Source organism: Muscardinus avellanarius, assembly GCF_963383645.1.
Source record: "Muscardinus avellanarius genome assembly, chromosome: X".
NCBI lineage: Eukaryota > Metazoa > Chordata > Mammalia > Rodentia > Gliridae > Muscardinus > Muscardinus avellanarius.
This window is the reverse complement of record NC_137792.1, coordinates 31,298,678-31,319,305: the sequence shown is the minus strand read 5'-3', so window position 1 is coordinate 31,319,305 and position 20,628 is coordinate 31,298,678. Positions and strand designations below refer to the sequence as shown.

The window sequence follows — 20,628 nt, the reverse complement described above, 5'->3', positions numbered from 1 at the left end:
TTCAGAAAATGTCCAGATATCTATTTATATCAACTGAAAGCCAATAATCCCTCTTTATGAATGTCCATCTATGAATAATGAATACTAAAAAAGGATTGAAAAGTATACTCACACTCCCAATCATTCTAACTACAGTTCAACCATTAGTGACTGAAATGATCACTTTTTGATGGACTGGATCCCTTCTTGTTTCCAAATGAGAAAGAATTTTTAAAAATCAGTTTTATTTTTGAGACTCATCAATTCCCATAGTTTGTACAAAGAAATTTCAACTTTCTGAAGAAAAAACTGAGCCATTGCCTAATTGGAGAAAAAATTCTTAGAAGGTATAATGATATTTCTTCCTCAAATTAAGCATGATAATAAATAGGTGAAGTAAAATATTTGATTTAAACCCATATCTAATTCTCTGCCCTCCTAGAAGGAAACTTTTTTCCTCAGCAAATTCTAGTGATTGACATTTGCTTTAATTACTACAATCATGTTTGATTTATGTGCTGCATTAATTTCTGTTTCATTCAGAGAAAAAGGAGAGCAGAGGCAAGTCTCTGTGCTGAAATACTGGAAAGAAAAATGTGATCTACCACTTTAAAAGTTTTGGGCCATTCATAGGCACTATTAACTATATATACCCCCAGAATACTTTGATGAATTCTAGTCAGGTAAATGAGATACAGTTGATAATCTTTGAAACACTATGTATAACTCATAGGGACAACATTAGTCTGTGTTTCTATGGAATTTGTCTTGAAAGAATGGTGCATTTGTCTCTATAGATTTAAAAAAAAAACACTTTTGCCGTGGGTGGTGACGCACGCTTGTAATCCCCATGCTTGGGAGGCGGAGACAGGAGGATCGCGCAAGTGCGAAGCCAGCCATGCTGGCATAAAAGACCCTGTTTCCAAAAATAAAACAGGTCTGGGAGTGTAGCCTGGAGTTAGAAGGGCTTCCAGGAACCCCAGTACCACACACACACCAAAAAAAAATTTTTTTGAACAACATCCCTGTGAGAAAAGCAGGTTTCATTTCTCCGATGCGGTAGATAGGTAGATAGGATATGGACCATAGAAAGAGATGTTCCTCTGGAAAAGGATTTGTGGAAAGGGGAGGAAAGATGGCTGGGTAGCAAGTTATGCAACCTGCTGACAAAAAGCTGACTCTGATTTTGATCTTCATCAAAATAAACACCTTTTGTAATATTCATTATCTCATTGGATGAAGGATGAAGGATAAAAATTCTAGCCTATAAATAATTAGCATCTGTGTTAGTTTCCCATTACTATAACAAATACATGAGAAAAATCAACTAATAAAGGGTAAAGGCTTCTTTTGGCCCCCAGTTTTGGAGGTTTCAGTCCATGATCTATTGGCTCTGTTGCTTTTGGGCCTCTGGTGAAAAGGGCAGCCTATTGTGAGCAAAAGAAATGTGTGGAAGAACTATTCACTTCATGGTTGGGATGAGTAGGAGAAAAAGAGGAAAGGGCCAAGTTCTCAATATCCCCTTCAAGAGTATACCCCCAATGATTGTAAGACCTTCCAGTAGGCCTCACCTCTTAAAGTTTCCACCACTTCTCCGGGCGTGGTGGCACACACTTGTAATCCCTGCACTTGGGAGGTGGAGAGAGGAGGATTGCACAGGTTCAAAGCCAGCCAAGCTGGCTTAAGAGACTTTTTCCAAATAAAAAAGTATAAAAGTAAGTCTGGGAGTGTAGCCCGGAAGTAGAAGGGTTTCCAGGAACCCCAGTACCATCAAGTAAAAAAAAAAAGTTTCCACCACTTCCTATAGTGCCAACTTGGTGACTAATTCTTTAACATGCTTATAATCCTAGTTGGGAGCCTGAGAGAGGACTGTGGGTTCAAGGCCAGCCTCAGCTACTTAGTGAAGCCCTTTGAAATTTAGTGAGACCCTGTATCAAGATAAAGATTTAAAAATAGGATGACTTCCGGGAAGATGGCAACCGAGAAAAGTGGGGCTTAAGAGCCCCGCTAACAACCAATCTCCATTACCACAAAATCAGCGCCTTTCATAGCCAGAAAACACCATCACCAGAGAAACAAAAAAACCCATCAGGCTCCAGAGAGAAAGCGGACTGAGAACAGAGCTCAGAGCCACAGAGGAGATACACCGGCCTCACGCCCGAGGACGCAGCAGCAGCGCCATACTGCCGGTGGCAGCAGTGAATTCACCGGATGGCTACAGCAAGCCGAGGTGAGCCGCTGAGGAACAGCCAGGCGGGATCTTTCGGCGCAGAGAGTATTTAAAGCTCCCAGTGGCTGAGCTCAGCACACGCTGCAGGGACTCAAAGTGGAACTCAAAACCAGAGAAGAAAAAATACGCCAGCCTCACGGCCGAGGGCGTGACAGCGGCGCCATATTGTCACCGGCTGCAGCAGCAGTGAATTCACCGAGTCCAGTACAGCTACATCTGCGAACTCAAGAACAGTGAGTCAAATTGCGGGTCACAGAGGAGAAATCCCAGTACTGTACTCCCTGGGACTTGACCCAGTGGGGGAGTGGCGGTGGCAGAGATATCACACCCTAGGAGAACGTGCAACCTGGCACCCCCCATAGTCTAAAGCAGCCTCTATCGACTCCCTGGGTCGGAGACTCTGTGATACAACCCAGTAAAGAAGTAGTGGGGTCTGAGATACTACAGACTCGAGATCCAGAGCTCCTTAAGTGAAGTCATAGTGACCCAAGGGAAGAACCCAGAGAAGGCACAAACTTCTGAAATCATGGGAAAGAGGAATAACACTGGAGCAATGAATGCCCACAACCCCACAACATCAGAACCCGATAAAACAGAAAATCAGAGATTTCTAGAAGATCAAATGAGGAAAATAACTGTAGAAATAATAGAGGTGCTTCGAAAAGAACTCAGAGAGAGCCAAAAAGAGATAAAGGATGCAATTAATGAAGTAAAGGCCTCAATTCAAAGCACAAACAACCGATTAGACCACATGGAGAACAGAATCTCGCTCTTAGAAGATGATCATTCCAAAAATGAACGCATAGTTTCTAACCTAGAAAAAAATATCCTACAGCAGGAATCTGATATTGAAGAAATATGGGCCGATCTTAAGAGAGCTAACCTAAGAATAATTGGAATAGAGGAGGGAAAAGAAAGTGATACCAAAGGGATCAACAATCTCTTCAAGGAAGTAATAGCAGAAAATTTTCCAAACATAGAGCAAGAAGTTGATACACAGGTCCAGGAAACTTATAGAATTCCTTTAAACAGGATCGGAGAAGAGGATCCCCACGCCACATAATTGTCAAAATGACCAATGTGGAAGCCAAGCAGAGAATCTTAAAGGCAACAAAAACAAAGGGCCAAGTGACATTCAGAGGCAAACCAATTAAAATTACTCCAGACTTCCCAAACTAAGTCATGAGAGCCAGAAGGGCTTGGAGTAACATATTCCAAACTCTGAAAGAAAACAACTTCCAGCCAAAAATTTCCTACCCAGCAAAACTTTCTATCAAATTAGATGGAGAAATAAGAAGCTTCCATGACAAAAAGAAACTGAAGGAATTTATGTCTTCAAAACCAGCACTAGAGAAAATACTCAAAGAGATTAACTACAAAGTAGAAATAGGTAACACTCACCAGAACCAGAGAAACAAGATTTTCCATCCAACAGACAACTAAGATTGGTTATCTGTGGAGATTCATTATTTATGTTAGTCTTTTACCTTTCTCTAAATGGTATTGTTTGCCTTTATTGTAGTTAATTTTTAGGATTTCTACTTGGAATATTAATATACCTTCAGATATAGCATTTGGAAATATTTTATCCTATTCTATTAGTAACTTTTAACTCTGTTTACATTGTCTTTGGATATACAATATTTTTTTTATTTTTTAGGGAGTTTGTATATTCTTCTGTTGCTTGTGCCATTGAAATCATATCCAAGAAATCACTGCCAATTTCAATGTTGTGAGGTTTTATGACCCAGATTTTCTTCTAAAAGTTTATAGTCTTAAGATTTATATTTAGGTCTGTTATCTATTTTGAGTTACTACTTGTATATGGGATTAGGTAAGGGTCCAATTTTATTCTTTTCCATGTAATTATTATTTTTCAACAATATTTAGTTAAAAGATTATTATTTCCACCACCAAATGTTCGTGGAAACCTTGTCAAAAATAACTTGACAATATAGGGAAGAATTTATCTCTAGGCTTGTATTTAACTCCAATGGTTTATAATCTGCCTTTAGAATATTACTACACTATTTCAATTATTGTAGCTTTATATGGTTTGAAATCAGAAAATATATATCTTCTAGCCTTGTTCTTTTCCAAGATCGTTTTGGGTATCTAGAATCCATATTCCATATTAGGATAGATTTCTTTCTGAAAAATAAATATATAAATATATGATAGTTTCACCTAAAAAAAATAGAAAAAAATATCCTCTTGTAAGAAAGAAAGCAAAAAGAAATATTGAAATGTTATCTTTAAGTCATCAAAAGCTTGGTATCAGACAAATGAAACTGTTATGTGAGATTATCATTTTTAATTTTGGATAAATTGCTATAATACTAGATGTCAACCACTAAGCCAAGCATGGGAAGGAGGGATGGGGAGAGAATGGGGTGGGGATCGGGTGGGGTCAGACTGGGTGATATGTGCATGTATGTCTACAAAAGTTTGTATTCCATTATGATGTATGAATACAGTGCACCAATAAAATAAAATTTAAAAAAAGAAAAAAAAAGAAAAAAAGAAAAAGAAAAATAGGGCTGGGCATCGGAGCCTGCCATGAGGCAAGGCTGCTACTGGGGCCTCCGAGGCTGGGATTGGAGCCTGCCAAGGGGTTAGGCTGATGCCGGGGCCAGCGGCCAGCATCGGAGCCTGCCGTGAGGCAAGGCTGGTGCTGGGGCCTCCGAGGCTGGGATCGGAGCCTGCCAAGGGATTAGGCCGGTGGCAGGGCCAGCATGGCCTGGATGGGAGCTCACCGTGAGGCAAGGCCAGTGCTGGGACCTTCGAGGCTGTGATCAGAGCCTGCTGAGGGGTTAGGCAAGTGCCAGGGCCAACAGCTGGCATCAGTGCCTTCCATGAGGCAAGGCCATTCTGGGGCCTCCGAGGCCGGGATTGGAGCCTGCCGAGGGGTTAGGTCGGTTCCGGTGCCAGCAAGGCCGGGATTGGAGCTCACCATGAGGCAAGGCTGGTGCTGGGGCCTCCGAGGCTGGGACAGAGCCTGCCTTGAGGCAAGGCAGGTGCTGGGGCCACTGAGGCTGGGATTGGGGCCAGCCGAGGGGTTAGGCTGTTGTGGGGGGCCAGTGAGGCCAGAATCGGGACCTCCCATGAGGCAAGGCCGCTGCCTGAGCCAGTGAGGTCTGGATCAGTCCACCGGGTAGCCAGGCCACTACTGGGGCCGTCAAGAGTGGGATCGGTACTTGCAACACGGCATGCACAGAGAAATATCACAGAAAATAAAAATCAAATGCTTCCCCCAATAAGCAAAACCTAGGAGGAAAGGGGCAATAGGTAGAGGTCGAGCTATAGAAAGGGACCTATAATAAAGCAACTAAGGTGACCAATCAGAGGGTATGGAATAGGGGAGGATGGAGCCTCTTTAAAACTCAGGAGGTGCATAAACAAATATATCAAAGTTAATCACCAAACAAGCATGGAATCGAGGGAGGGGGAGGGAATGGGATGGGGGCTGGATGAGGGCTAGTTGGATGATGTGTGCTTGTATATCCTCTCAAGTCTTGTATTCCAATGTGATATATGATTACAATGCATCAATTTAAAAAAAAACAAAATAAAGAATAAAAAATAGGGCTGGGAGTATAGCTCAGAGGTAGAATGCCCCGGAGATACATCCTTAGTACCAAAAAAAAAAAAAAATAAATGGATAAGCTCCAACAGGTAGAACTATATCCCTATAGAAGGACTGCCCTTGAGGTGAGTACATCCAGAGACCAATAATGTGGTAAAGGGACTCCAATTCTTGTTCTTATCTACAACGCTAACTTTACCCTACAACTAGTGGTTCAGAAGAGAGTAGGATGGCATTATACATCTATGTTGTCTTTCCTGAAATGGCTAGGCCAGTCAGGTCTTCATTTACTGGCCGGTCAGAATACTTGGGATGACTGTTAATTGTTCCTACATTAATCTGGAGCAAAACTGATACTAAAGACTTAACCACAGGGTCTATTAAAACTGCTAAATTTTATTGAAACTCAAAAATAAAAAATAAAAAATAGGGCTGGGGTATATAGCTCGTGGATAAAATTATCCTGTGTTCAATCCCTAGTACTGCAGAAAAAAAAGAAATGGTGATCTTGGGTTAGGGATATGATTCAGGGTGCAGTGCTTGCTTAGCATGTGTGAGGTTCTGGTTTGATTCCCAGCACTGGGAAAAAAGTGGTCTTTAAGATACCTATTGTTCTAAAATTCTACAATGTCATATTTTATTTCCACTTATTTAATAAATATGTTTGACTACCTACTCTGAACTAAGCATTGGCAACAAAGTTGTGAAAAAATATTGTTTCTGTCCTTATAAATCTTACATGGTAGGGAAAGAACAGATATAGATATTAAAGGACTCACTACTTGAATAATGTATTCTAAATGTGGTGTGTACAGTGAAAGGGAAATGGAGGCAGAATGTTATGAGCTAGTTCAGCAAAGGATCAAGGGAGGTTTTCCTGAAAACATAATATTTAAGACCAGGATGATTAATAGGAATCAGGCTGCTAAGGAGAAGAGCCAAGGGGGTTCATAGCAAAAACTACAAGGTGAGATAGAGCCTTCAATTGAGAAATATAATAATGTGGTGTGGCTGAAGAGAAAGAAGGGTAAACACAGCCTGGAACAAACTGGAAAGAAGGCAGTGGGCTTCGTATGAAGGACCATGAACAAGATTTTTTATTTTATTCTCAGAATAATAGAAAGCCAAAATCCTTCTGAGGATGGACAGATTTCCAATGATGTGCAAATATGATCAAGTGCAAGTGGTAGACGCTGAATATAGGTGGTGTTAGTATAAATATCTTCATCATAACATTCAGCTTTCCTGCATGTCAAATGACATGTTAAATATCATTTTATGATAAATCATTCTACCACAGTATGGAGAATGGATGGAAAGAAGACAAGAATGAATACACAGATCACAGCTAGGAGACTGTTGAAATAATCATGGGAAGAGTTGAGTGCAGCTTGGACTTGTTTGATGCCACAGAGATGAGATGTTCACAGGTTTTATAGGATATCTGGAAGGTAGAGTCAATATGATTTTCTCAATATGATTTTTCTATCAGGGCAAGGGAAAGAGAGAAATCAAAGAAAATCACTAGATGCTTGGTTACTTTACCTGGGTAGATAATGATACCAAGTACCGAGAGAAGACACACTGGATCATGAAAATGTGGGTGTGAGGATGAGGGTTGGAAGAAGAGTTCAGATTTGAGTATGTTGAAAACGCAAACTACCCTGGTGGAGATGTCATGTAGGGAGTTGGATGTGGATTGTTAAATTCAAATAAAACCATAGAAATAAATTTTCAAGCAAAAGCATTTTATTTGGAAGTAAAGGAACATACAATCAGAATATATACAAACTGGGGTAGTCTCTGGAGTGCCCAGAGAATAAAGGAAAAGATTACTGTTTTAATGGATAAAGAACATTATACAGGCTGTTACAGGAACAAGTTCATAGGTGCAGGTAATGTATTTTGGGATCTGGAAAGATCTGATTGGTGAACAGTGGTAGTTGCTAGGTAAATTTATCTTAAAATTACAGCAGATCATTTCATTGGATTGGGCTTGGAAAATAAGCTCTGGAGTAGACATTTATGATCTATGACTTTGAGTTGCTTCATGCTCTTGCAATAAAGACCTTTGTATGCATTCATCTCTCTTATACACATATATTTCTATAAGGTAAATACCCAGTAGTAGAATGTCTAGGTAAAATATATACCTCATTTAAATTTCAAAGTATTTATTTTTGAAAAAAGATTGCTTAGAAAAGCCATTAAATATAGGTGGCTTGATTAACCATATTTAATATGGAATTTGATAGGCTTGGTTAAATAAATTTAATATTTTCCAATAATGTAATATCCTATAGTCATAAAAAAGAATAAAACTGTCAGTATATTCTTATATGGAAAGGGAGGAAAAAATGTAGTTTCTTCAATTTTGAACTATTTGATTTCTGTGTCATTTACAAGAATTAGATATATTTTGAAATATTATTTTATACCTCTACTTAGTAAAATAAAATGCCTTTTGTTTTCAAGAGAACATAAATAGGTATCTGATAGACTTCAGTGTAATTGGGTTTCACTCTTATAGGGATGTTGAGTTAGATGTTGGATTTTATGAAACCATGATAGGGAAAATTGCTCTAAGTGCAGCAAAGCACTGAATACGTAAGTATGATATTTTTATTTGTGGTTCTGAGGATTGAACCCAAGGGCATTCTACTTCTGAGCTAAACCTCCAGCCCTTGTTTTACCTTTTATTTTGAAGCAGAGTCTCACTAAGTTATAGTGATGACCTCGAACATGCAATCCTCCTGTCTCATTCCTCTGAAGTACTGGGATTACAAGTGTGCACCACCATGCCCAGCTAAGTTCATGCTCTTCTTGAATTCAAGTTATAAATTTTGGGTTTTGTTATTTTGCCACATTTATTATTAGTGAGTAATTATAGTTTGTTGTATCTACTTCAGAGACATCTCTAAACTTCACCATCATTGCTCTCTCACTGCCCCTAAAATTGTCACTGAAAACAGAATGACTCACATCAAGTATGAAGATATTTTTTTCAGTGTGTGAAGGAGTGATGATAATATATTTATATTTTCTGATTTTAAGAAAGGTAGGATAAGGATATGAATATAAGGTTTTTAAAAGTAGCATACTTACTAAGCTATGCTAAACTAATAACTTCAGTATTATAGAATTAGGAGGTAACAAGAACTTAGGGAGGAGAAAATGAAATGGAGAGAGCAAATAGAGCCTCTGACTCCCCCATATTAGGGCAGAAGAGAGAAGTGAAACAGCAGATAGAGTGCCTCCTTTTTCACTAAACTAGCCTTATCAATGAATAAAATGTGAAAAGATGTATTGATTGACAATTATTTCTTATTTCCATTTAGTTAATGGCTTAGAATAGTTTGCAAAATGAATGTTTACAACAGAGTTCTCTAATAGCTAGGTCATCAGTAAGGTGACACTGCATTCTAATTTCCCCAGGTCGATCCTAATTTACATCTACCATTCTGTTGTAATTACTGATCTCCCTTCACTCTCAAGAGTAATCTGATTTAGACAATAAATTATATGGTCACTGTAGAAAAACCAGTCATTCCATCTTGAAACATTACCTTGTCAATAACCAAGTTTGCTACCTTAAAATAACCACCCCCCTCACCCAGCGACAATACCCCTTATGTCTTCTTTAGAACACAGGGATTCCCAAGGTGGGCAAAGGTAGCTGGCATCCCTCTTTTGTACTCTTAATGTAATATGCCTCTTTGTGGTCACCTTTCTTCTCAAACTGCTTGAGGAAATCTAAAGTAACTCATAATTTAAAAAAGAATGTTCAGGGCCTTCAATCTCAACTATAGTTTCAAACAAGCTTGTGTGATTTCTGTTATAAGGCCTATAAATCACTGTACACTTTGCTTATTGACAGGACAGTAGGTACAGTTTCTATTGTCCAATCAGAGAGGCCCTGGTCTATGGACATAGAGAAGCACATGGGCTTTTAAGCACTCAGCAAGACCCTAAGTGTTCATAACACTGACATCTATTCCATCATGTCCCAATATACTCAGATGAAAAATGAATATATTGCAGGGAAGCAGAATCCAAGGTCCCAGCTTGCTACTGTTAGAAAATGGCAACCAGACAGCATCCAGAGGCCCAATTCTAGAAGAACTGGTACCTTCAGAGCCTACACTTCCCCATGCTGGAACGGAGCATGAGTGTCCCTTCTACAGGAGTTCCAGGGTTATCAGCCATCTTCTGCCAAAGGCGTTGCTCTTCCCCCTGAGCGTCCATCCAGTCCACATTCTTCCCATGGCTCAGACCTGAAAAAGGGAGAATGGAACATTACATTTCACAGATGAGATGTTTGGACATTCTAGAAGTAATCTGTTGATATCTAAGGGGCCCTTATTGGGACCCGAATTGGCATGTTTTCACTTCCTGTGTATAGTGAATGATATTAGAATAGAATCAGTCCTTTGCAGCTTGAACTACTTTCTTATATCTAGACAATGTGAGCCAAATCAGAATGGCACTTATGGTTCATATCATTCCCATTTTGGTAGTTCTACAGAATTGGTTCATCTGAACTCAGTTAATATGGCAGAATGACAGAATAGGCTGACTTCAGCTTTGCTTGCTAACACACCCACTTTTCTTACCCTGAAACTTTTAGTTTTAGTGACATAGATATCCTTAGATATCCATAATCTATGTAATGGTTTGGATTCAGACAAACTCCTATCCCTCATAGAAATGAGGCAGCCATGTTGGAGGTGGGATTTTGGTCTTGGGATTATATATGGTCACTCAAACTTCTCTCTCTCTTTATTTTTTTACTTTTTTTCTTTCTTTTTGTTTTTGTTTTTGTTTTTGTTTTTGTTTTGCAGTACTGAATATTGAACCCGGGGACATTCTACCTCCAAGCTACACCCAAACCCTATTTTTTATTCTTTGTTTTGAAACAGGGTCTCAGTAAGTTGTGGAGGGCCTCACTAAGTAGCTGAGGCTGGCTGCAAATCTGCGATCCTCCTCTCTCAGTCTCCCAAGTACTGGGATTACAAGTGTGCACCACCATGTCTGGCCCCCTCTCCTTGCTTTCTTTCTTGCTTCTGGTCTGCACGAAGTGAGTGTAAAAGATTTGCTCTCTCCCTCTGCTTCTTGCTGCAATGCCCTGGCATAAAAAGACAGAACCCCTGAAATCTCCAGAACTGTGAGTTGTGGTAGTAAGTTATTTTGGATTACAACAGTGAGAATGCTGATGGAAACAATCTACATACATGTAAAGTATCACAGAAGTTGGGTCCTTATCAATAAAAATTTTGACACAATGCATGCAGACCACCTACATTTGGCCTAAGCAACGGAATAAAGAAAGTTTGCAGGACTGTATGTATTTTACTAGTGTCCATGTGCTCAAATACTGTGATTTGTCCTCCTCATTTGCCCAGTTATAGCTAGGCCATCTGATACCAGTATGTTTCCATGTCCTGTATGCAAAACATTAGATATTGTTTTTAGAGAGAAAAATTATTTTCCTTCAGTTCAACCACTGTGAATAATGGCTGCAAGTGCTACACAGAAATGAGAAGACAATGAGATCAACCTCTTTTCTGCCCTATAAAGAGCCTACACTGTCTTGGTGAGCCTTTCCTGAGCAAGACCTAAAATAAGGCACAAGAAATACTGAAAGCATATGACTAAAATATGAATAAATATATTGCTATGAAGGATTTCTATAAACTTTATACCTCCTGAACTTCTAGCTTAAGGATGTAAAGTTGCAGCAATAGTATTTATATTTTAACAATGAACAGACCTTTAGCTAAAGGAATGGAGCATATGTGGTAATTTCAGGACTCAGTTATTTCTGAAACTATATAAACATCCACTAAGCACCACACCTCAAGGAATTGCACCCTCACGTCATGCCCAGTCATAAACCATCTCAGGGTTACCAAATTCCTCACCACTTCCAGAATTCAAACGAATGCCTCCTAGAAAGATGTTGCTGGAAAAGGCTTCCTTGTCCCAGACAGTAAGTTCAAGGCAAACATTATTTATATCCTGGGGATGCAGGCCACTGAACATGAATGTATGATTCCACTGAGGGTTCACACTCTTTTTGACGACCATAGTTTTGTGCTTCGTGGCTTTGTTATCATCAGGGAGCAGGTAGCTGCAGGAGAGCAATCCCAATGAAACCATCAGTGAAGCAGAAAGCAGAAAGTGCCATTTATGCGTAGTATTTGAATTTCCCATAATTCCTGGAACACACATATGTGTGTGTAGGTACAAGTGTGACACATGTATTTATCTTTCTCTCCCAAGTTCTTATATGCTAAAATCTGAATTTACTTTGTAGAATCGCTTATTATTTTTTCAAGTGGGGCAATAGTAAAATGCTCTCTCTTTCCTTTCTTATTTTGGTGCTTCCCCCCATCCTGTAAAGAAAATATCCCCTGTGGCATACACTACTGAATGCCCTTATTTGTATCTTTTTGGGCCATCTCTGAGCTAACTAGCAGCCAGGCTCTACAGTTTCAAGCATACTTCCAGCTTCCTACCTCAAGCATCTATGTGCCTCAGCTCTTCCCATTATAGACTTTCTTTGGCACTACATGACCTGGCTCCCCTTCTGTTCAGAGCACCCTGCAATTACTGAAGATTTAATGCCTTGAAGGGAAACTTCTAACCAATGAGTTTTGGAAATTGGTGGATAAATCCCCTAGCTTCCTTGTCCCCAGAAGGGACAATACTAAGAAGCATTCCACAAAGTTTCTTGTTGCTTTATTGGTGGAATTGAGCCCTAATTACCTTCAGTGAAAACCTATCCACTAAGGTATCTGTTTTATGAGCTTCTCTCCCTCTTCTATCTTACCTCCACTCTTTCACTGTAGCTTCCTGGAATCTCTTCTCAAAAAGAATATCTGCAGCCGGGTGTGGTAGTGCATGCTTGTAATCCCAGAACTTGGGAGGTTGAGACAGGAGGATCACACAGGTTAGTGGCCAGCCTCAGCTACTTAGTGTGGCCCTCCACAACTTAGTGAGACCATTTCCAAATAAAGAATAAAAAATAGGGCTGGGGGTAGTTCAGTGATAGAATGTCCCTGAGATCCATCCCCAATACCACACACACACACACACACACACACACACACACACACACACACGGACACTTGTACCCAAGGCCTTTTCTATGGTCAAAACACTTTACTAGGATGAACGCTATATTTAACTTTGTCAGAATGCATGCTTAAAGGAAGGAGGCAGATATGTACATAGAATCAGTACATCGGACAATAATGAAAAATACCACTATCAAGTGACCATAAAGAGATAAATTATATCGCATGAGATTTCATTTAATGGAACAGAGAATCTTTGTTATTTTCCAATATTTTGTTCTCCCCTTTTTCTTCTAAAAATTGACCATTTTGAAATGTGGATATAAGTTTTCCCAGAATACAGACTATTTCCTCTGAGCGTGCCTTGCAGCTAGTATAGTTATATGACTAAGTTCTGTGCAATGGATTATATGAAAGAGTTCTGCATTAAAACTTATGGAAAATTTCCTGCTGCCTCTAATTTGGCTGGAGCAGCTAAAACCTTAGTCATCTCAGCCCAGGACATAGATACCATAAAGAGACAGAAAAAAAGCCAGGCATGGTGGCACGTGCTTGTAATCCCAGTAATTGGGAGGCTATAATAGGAGGATCACAGGCTTGCAGCTAGCCTCAGTGAGGACTTCCACAACTTAGTGAGACCCAGTTTCAAAATTAAAAGTAAAAAATAGGGCTAGGGACATAGTTTCTTGGAGTTAGAATTCCCTAGGTTCAATCTACAGTACTACCGAGAGAGAGAGAGAGAGAGAGAGAGAGAGAGAGAGAGAGAGAGAGAGAGAGCGCGATTGAATCTGTGTCCCGCTAGTTATGTTTTCATAACTTTTTTGGGTACATTACATTCAGTCTTTGTTTACATGTATGAGAAATAAAAAAAATTCTTATTTAAGTCACTGTTATTTTGGCTCACAGACTGATCTAATGTGATTAGATAATTAGCTAACTATGTTGTTTTAAAATTTATACTATTTGGAGTCCCACTGGTATCCTTTGTGTTTCCTAGTTTGGGCATATTAGAGGAAACATATGTATCTTCTCCTTCTGTGCTTGGCTGATCTCACTTAACATAATGTTGAAATACTAGCTAAGTTTGAATGGAAAGATAGGAGAGGAGGAAGGCCGATCTTGATTAATGAGGGTCTACACCTGAACATGTGTAAAATTATGAATAAGACATGGTTAACCTGGACAACCATTGGTGGGAGGGGGGAAGGGAAAACGGGGGCAGGGGGAGAGGGCACCAAATATAGTTTAAATGTATACTATGTATGTTCAATAAAAAAATTGTTAAAAGAAAATAAATAAAAAAATTTATACTATTGAAGTTTGCATAAAGGTCTACTATTGCTTTTTCTCTTACTCTTTTTTGAAAATCCCAGGTTCCTTTAAAGTCAGTTTAATATTTAAATGCAAGTAGAGGATAATTTACTCAAAAGTTGGGCTTTTTAAAAATAGATCAAAGATACTGCTCTTTAACACTTCTGCTTTATAAATCCTCAATAAGAGAAAGTGAAAACTGTTTTAGAGGTGAAGCCATGGTCCAGGAGCCATCGTCTCATCCCAAGAGATAGTGGGTAGCAGAGGCTGTAACTGGATGGAGCGGCTAGTAAAGCAAATCATAGCATCAAGATCCCAAGAAATCATTTATCCTATGTGTAAATCTAATGCAAAATAGAATGAAGAATAGATGGTCCAGAATTTGAGCACAGACATTCACCAATGGGGAAGCCCCAAATATCTGCTTCTCCTCACTACTGGCTTTACCAAAGTTAGAACATGTGGGGATAGAGGCGTGACTCATTTTCTTGTAGAAAAAAAATACACTTTTCTACCAAGTCTCGAAGAGAGGAAAAAACTGTCATCTGACTCAAAGAATGAGTCTCATGGCCTGGCACCATGGGAATTTTCTTTACCTCATGTGTTTTCTGGTGTTTCATGAGGTCAGGTCTCATGTCTTACTTAATTGTGATAACACAGCATCTGATGCTTGGTTATATGTGCATTTATGTGTTTGTTTGAATGAATGAATAATATTCTTTCAGTACTAGCTTCTCTAATTTCAGGATAAAAATCTCCAATAGTCAGAAATCAAGAGGGATTTGTTGATTTGGTTGCCTAGAATGAGCAAGAATATCCATTTAAAGTGCCATATTCCCTCAAGAAATTGCCCTGTGCACTATAAAAAGAGAATAAATTTCCAGAAGGCAATGCTTGAGGCTCTCCAAAGCACTCTCTAGAAGATATCTCCAGAATAGATGCTCTGACTTCTCTAATTTAAAAAAATTTCCCCAAGAGAGTAAAAGAGAGTAAAAGAGCATTTATCCAAAATTTTATGGTTACATATTGTAAAATGTTAACATAGTATAATTAAATTATATTACATATAGAAAATCATACTTTCTCTTCCTTTTACAAATGAATATCATAGGAAAATCTGCCAGTCTTGAGGGTGACAGTGATAAAAACTCCCCCAATATTGCTAGAAACAGTGTATGCCAGGATAAGAAGTTCCCTCTACATTCATGTTATTTTAGATGCAAGAGCCAATGCTTAAGGGTAGCTCTTTCTCAGGACATTTTCAATATGCATAACGTGGAACTCTTACAGTATCATGGATCCTATATCCTTTCATCTATCAATAAGTATCTAAAATGTGATAAAACAAAATTACCCCTTCACAAAGCTGTCAGATGTGCCTCCTGATTTTACAGCTGTCAGATTCTTTGCCTCTTTGATAAATACTTCTAGTATTCCTCCAGAGATTACAGGTGATTCCTTTTTCTTTCCCTTTTTAATGGTCTTCTTTCCTATATCAGCCACAAAAAATGAGATATGAGAGAGAGAGAGAGAGAGAGAGAGAGAGAGATCATGAATTCCACTTCAAAATTTACAAAGAACATTTGCAAAATTTCATTTACTGATGGATAAACATTATCATAAATTTTATATTCATTTTACATGCATGTCCATGTTTATAGCAGCAGAATTTACAATAGCCAAAATATGGAACTAGCCCTTGTGTCCATCAACAAACGATCACAAAATTATGGGATATACACACAATGGAATTGCACTCAGCATAAAGAATAACAGAATTATGTTATTTGTAGGACAATGGATGAACCTGGAAAATATTATGTTATGTGAGATTATCCAGTCACAGAAAGTGAAAGGTCATATGTTTTCTCTCATATACAGAAGTTAGGGAGTAATTGGAATACAAGAGGGACCTTAGATAGTGGAGGAGAAACCCCAGTGGAGTGAGGAAGGTGGTCCAGGGTAGTGTGGCCATGGGGGTAGGAAGAATTAACAAAGGAAGCTCTTCCATTGACTTTATGTACATATGTGAGAATATCAATGCTGGTCTCAATGTCCTATATGGGGAAGGGGAGGAAGTAGGGAGAAAGCTGGGGGAATCTCACCAAGTGCTATGTGCATGCATATCACTATAACTCTGAACTACATTGTGAGGCATTCCTTTCAGATAAATCATTCATTTATGTTTGTCAAAAGAAAATGAATAATATATTTAAAAATTTTAACCACTCTCCTATTAAGTGTATCTTTTCAAAGAGTCTAAAGAAATGGAATAAAAAAATCCTGAGGCTAAATAAGCGATGTGTGCATGTATGCCTGTACTATCTCATACTCCATTAAGATGTATGACTACAATGAATCAATAAAAATATTTTTAAAAGATTATGAGAGCCACTTGGCTCACCAAAGCTGCTCTAGTGATGAAAGATGAAACTAAGATGAAACCAGAAACAAATACCAAGACTCCAAAATAGACATTTCTTTGATATTTTAAGCTGAATCCAAAAGAGCAAATTTCATAATTTTCTTCTTGAACTTCTGTCAACTTCAGGGAGGGCCAGTTCTAGAGGCTGTAGCCCAGGCACATTTAAAAAAAAACCTCTGCTCCACCTCACACTATTATTCTGATGAAATATATTCAACAGGGATAGCAACCACCTCCTTTATTTAGTACATTTTTAAGCATCTTATATGAATGTATTTTTTTTAAATTTTATTTTATTGGTGCACTGTATTCATACATCATAGTGGGATACAAACTTTTGTAGACACATATGCACACATCACCCAGTCAGCCCCCACCCGATCCCCCCCATTCCCTCCCCATCCCTCCTTCCCATGCTTGGCTTAGTGGTTGACATCTAGTATTATAGCAATTTATCCAAAATTAAAAATGTTAATCTCACATAACAGTTTCATTTGTCTGATACCAAGCTTTTGATAACTTAAAGATAACATTTCAATATTTCTTTTTGCTTTCTTTCTTACCAGAGCATATTTTTTCTGTTTTTTTAGGTGAAACTATCATATTCATATATTTATTTTTCAGAAAAAAATCTATTCTAATATGGAATATGAATTCTAGATACCCAAAACGATCTTGAAAAAGAACAAAGCTAGCAGATATATATTTTCTGATTTCAAACCATATAAAGCTACAATAATTGAAACAGTGTAATACTGTTCTAAAGGCAGATATATAAACCATTGGAGTTAAATACAAGCCTAGAGCTAAATTCTTCCCTATATTGTCAAGTTATTTTTGACAAGGTTTCCACGAACATTTGGTGGTGGAAATAATAATCTTTTAACTAAATATTGTTGAAAAATAATAATTACATGGAAAAGAATAAAATTGGACCCTTACCTAATCCCACATACAAGTATTAACTCAAAATAGATAAAAGACCTAAATATAAATCTTAAGACTATAAACTTTTAGAAGAAAATCTGGGTCATAAAACCTCACAACATTGAAATTGGCAGTGATTTCTTGGATATGATTTCAATGGCACAGGCAACAGAAGAATATACAAACTCCCTAAAAAATAAAAAAAAAATATTGTATATCCAAAGACAATGTAAACAGAGTTAAAAGTTACTAATAGAATTGGATAAAATATTTCCAAATGCTATATCTGAAGGTATATTAATATTCCAACTAGAAATCCTAAAAATTAACAACAATAAAGGCAAACAATACAATTTAGAGATAGGTAAAGACTAACAAAAATAATGAATCTCCACAGATAACCAATCTTAGTTGTCTGTTGGATGGAAAATCTTGTTTCTCTGGTTCTGGTGAGTGTTACCTATTTCTTCTTTGTAGTTAATCTCTTTGAATATTTTCTCTAACGCTGGTTTTCTCTTAGAAGATGAGCAATCCAAAAATGAACGCATAGTTTCTAATCTAGAAAAAAATATCCAACAGCAGGAATCTGACATGGAAGAAATATGGGCCCATCTTAAGAGAGCTAACCTAAGAATAATTGGAATAGAGGAGGGAAAAGAAAGTGAAACCAAAGGGATCAACAATCTCTTCAAGGAAGTAATAGCAGAAAATTTTCCAAATATAGAACAAGAGGTTGATACACAGATCCAGGAAACTTATAGAACTCCCTTTAGACAGGATCGGAGAAGAGGATCCCCACACCACATAATTGTCAAAATGACCAATGTGGAAGCCAAGCAGAGAATCTTAAAGGCAACAAAAACAAAGGGCCAAGTGACATTCAGAGGCAAACCAATTAGAATCACTCCAGACTTCCCAAACCAAGTCATGAGAGCCAGAAGGGCTTGGAGTAACATATTCCAAACTCTGAAAGAAAACAACTTCCAGCCAAAAATTTCCTATCCAGCAAAACTTTCTATCAAATTAGATGGAGAAATAAGAAGCTTCCATGACAAACAGAAACTGAAGGAATTTATATGAATGTATTTACTTAATCTTCAGAACAGCCCTTTGATGTGAGCTAACTGAAGCTGGAAGATAGTAAGTTCCTAGCACAGGGACCCGCTGAAGAGGGCAATTATGAATAGGAGGATAATGGAGGTTTCCTGGATTATTTGATGGAAGGAGAAGGGACAGAGAGATTTACAACTTGACTCCATCTAGATTTTTCCTTCTTAATTCTTCATTCTACATCAGCTTCTTCAAGACTAGAAGTGAATGATAAATCTATACAACAGCTTCCTACATGCCCTTCCCTGGAAATGATAGGAAACAAATTTCACCACAAAGCCTGAATCACACATACTTCTCCATATTTAGTATGTATTTCTGAACTCTCTTCAAAAGACAGTGACACCTAACTACCCTTTATGTTCATCTATGTAGTACTAAAGTAATATATTCTAACCTATCCCTGATCTACAACCCCATATTTGTAGAATGTCATTGATCAGAATCCAATTTTACTTTACCTTGAAGTTGTCCTAGTGGAAGCACCACATTCTCCTCTGGAGGAATATAACGCAAAACAACTGTTAGCTCTCCTTTGTATTGAAGGCCAATGTCAGTAGCAAACTCCACCTGGCCAAGGGGAGACAGATGGAGAGGAAGAGTAATATTGTGACCCATGTTTGAATATATGATATTTATTTGGTGGCTTAAATGCAGCAATACAATCCTATTAAAAAATGTTAGATTTTATTGTTTGGGGATGCCATAGATTTGAGAAAAGAAAGACTGGAAAGTCCCATTAAGATATTTATATATAACTCTTACCATTCAAACAAAAGAAATTTGAAAGAAGATGTATACATATGTCTTGTCCACCAATGGCTATTGAGTATCTGTGATAGATTGAGGATTGACCTATTATTGAATTACACGTATAGTAGGAGTTTGAGGCGGGAATAAAGTTGCCACTGAAAACTGCCCCAGAAGTTACTTTTCCTGTCTGACTTTGCTGTCTCAAAGCTTTTTTAAGTGACCAAAAAGGGAAAACTGTCACAAATGCTTGATTCACAATGGGCTGCCAATTATTGAAGCCAATATTGATAATTTGCATTATCAAAATTTAATGCAGAGAAAACCGTGTACTTAAACATCACTGATGGGAATAAAAAAGGTGAAAACACTCTGGAAAACTGTTTTGTAATTTCTTGTATGACTAAACATGCAACTCTATACAAACCAAAGATTATATTCATGGGTGTTTATCCCAGAGGAGTGAAAAATTATGTCCATATGAAATTTGAACATTAGTATTCATATAAACTTTGTTTGTGATGGAAACAGCATAAGAGGTGAATGGTTAAAAAATTATGACACATTCATACCCTGAACTACTAACCAGAAATAAAAAGAAACAAACTATTGGTACACACAACAAATTGAATGAATCTCTAGAGAATGTGGGTGAAGAAATCTGGTCTCCAAAGTACACACATTATATGGTTCCACTCATGTAACATTCTTAAAATGATAAAATTATATATTTGGGGACCATATTAATGGTTTCCAAATTAGGGATGGGGGAAGTGGGTGGTAGGTTGGTGTGGTTAGGGAGGTCAATCTGTGGGATATTTGTGGGAATGGAACTGGTCTGTGTCTTGACTGTGGTAGTAGATACACAAAGCTACATGTGTGATAAAATAGTTGTTGCAAAGAACCAAATATACACACATGCATGTGCACAGGGACATTATACTTCTGAACTACACCTCCAGCCCTATTTTTTATACTTTATTTTGAAACAGGATCTCACTGAGTTGCAAAGGACCTCACTAAGTAGCTGAGGCTGGCCGCGAAACACAATCCGCCTCCTGAATGTTGGGATTACAAACATGTGCCACCACGCCTGGCTAATCTACCCATATTTAAATGAATAATAAGAAAGGCTGGGCGTGGTAGCACACACTTGTAATCCCAGCATTCGGGAGGCTGAGACCGGAGGATCGCGGTTCATGGACAGCCTCAGCTACTTAGTGAGGCCCTC

The 20,628-nt window shown here is 38.2% G+C and overlaps 1 protein-coding gene across 4 annotated transcripts in view; it reads right to left on the bottom strand.

Moving 5' to 3' along the window:
• Nucleotides 1–9,926: 9,926 nt before the first annotated feature.
• SYTL5 (synaptotagmin like 5) overlaps nucleotides 9,927–20,628 on the bottom strand; it is a gene marked incomplete at both ends in the record, with an annotated part of 101,495 nt that continues 90,793 nt past the window's right edge. For all 4 annotated transcript variants that reach the window (XM_080719052.1, XM_080719054.1, XM_080719053.1 and 1 more), the window contains 4 exons: nucleotides 9,927–10,069; nucleotides 11,717–11,925; nucleotides 15,540–15,675; nucleotides 19,109–19,217. In XM_080719052.1, the coding sequence (XP_080575178.1) occupies nucleotides 9,927–10,069; nucleotides 11,717–11,925; nucleotides 15,540–15,675; nucleotides 19,109–19,217 (597 nt within the window). The remainder of the gene's footprint in view (nucleotides 10,070–11,716; nucleotides 11,926–15,539; nucleotides 15,676–19,108; nucleotides 19,218–20,628) is intronic.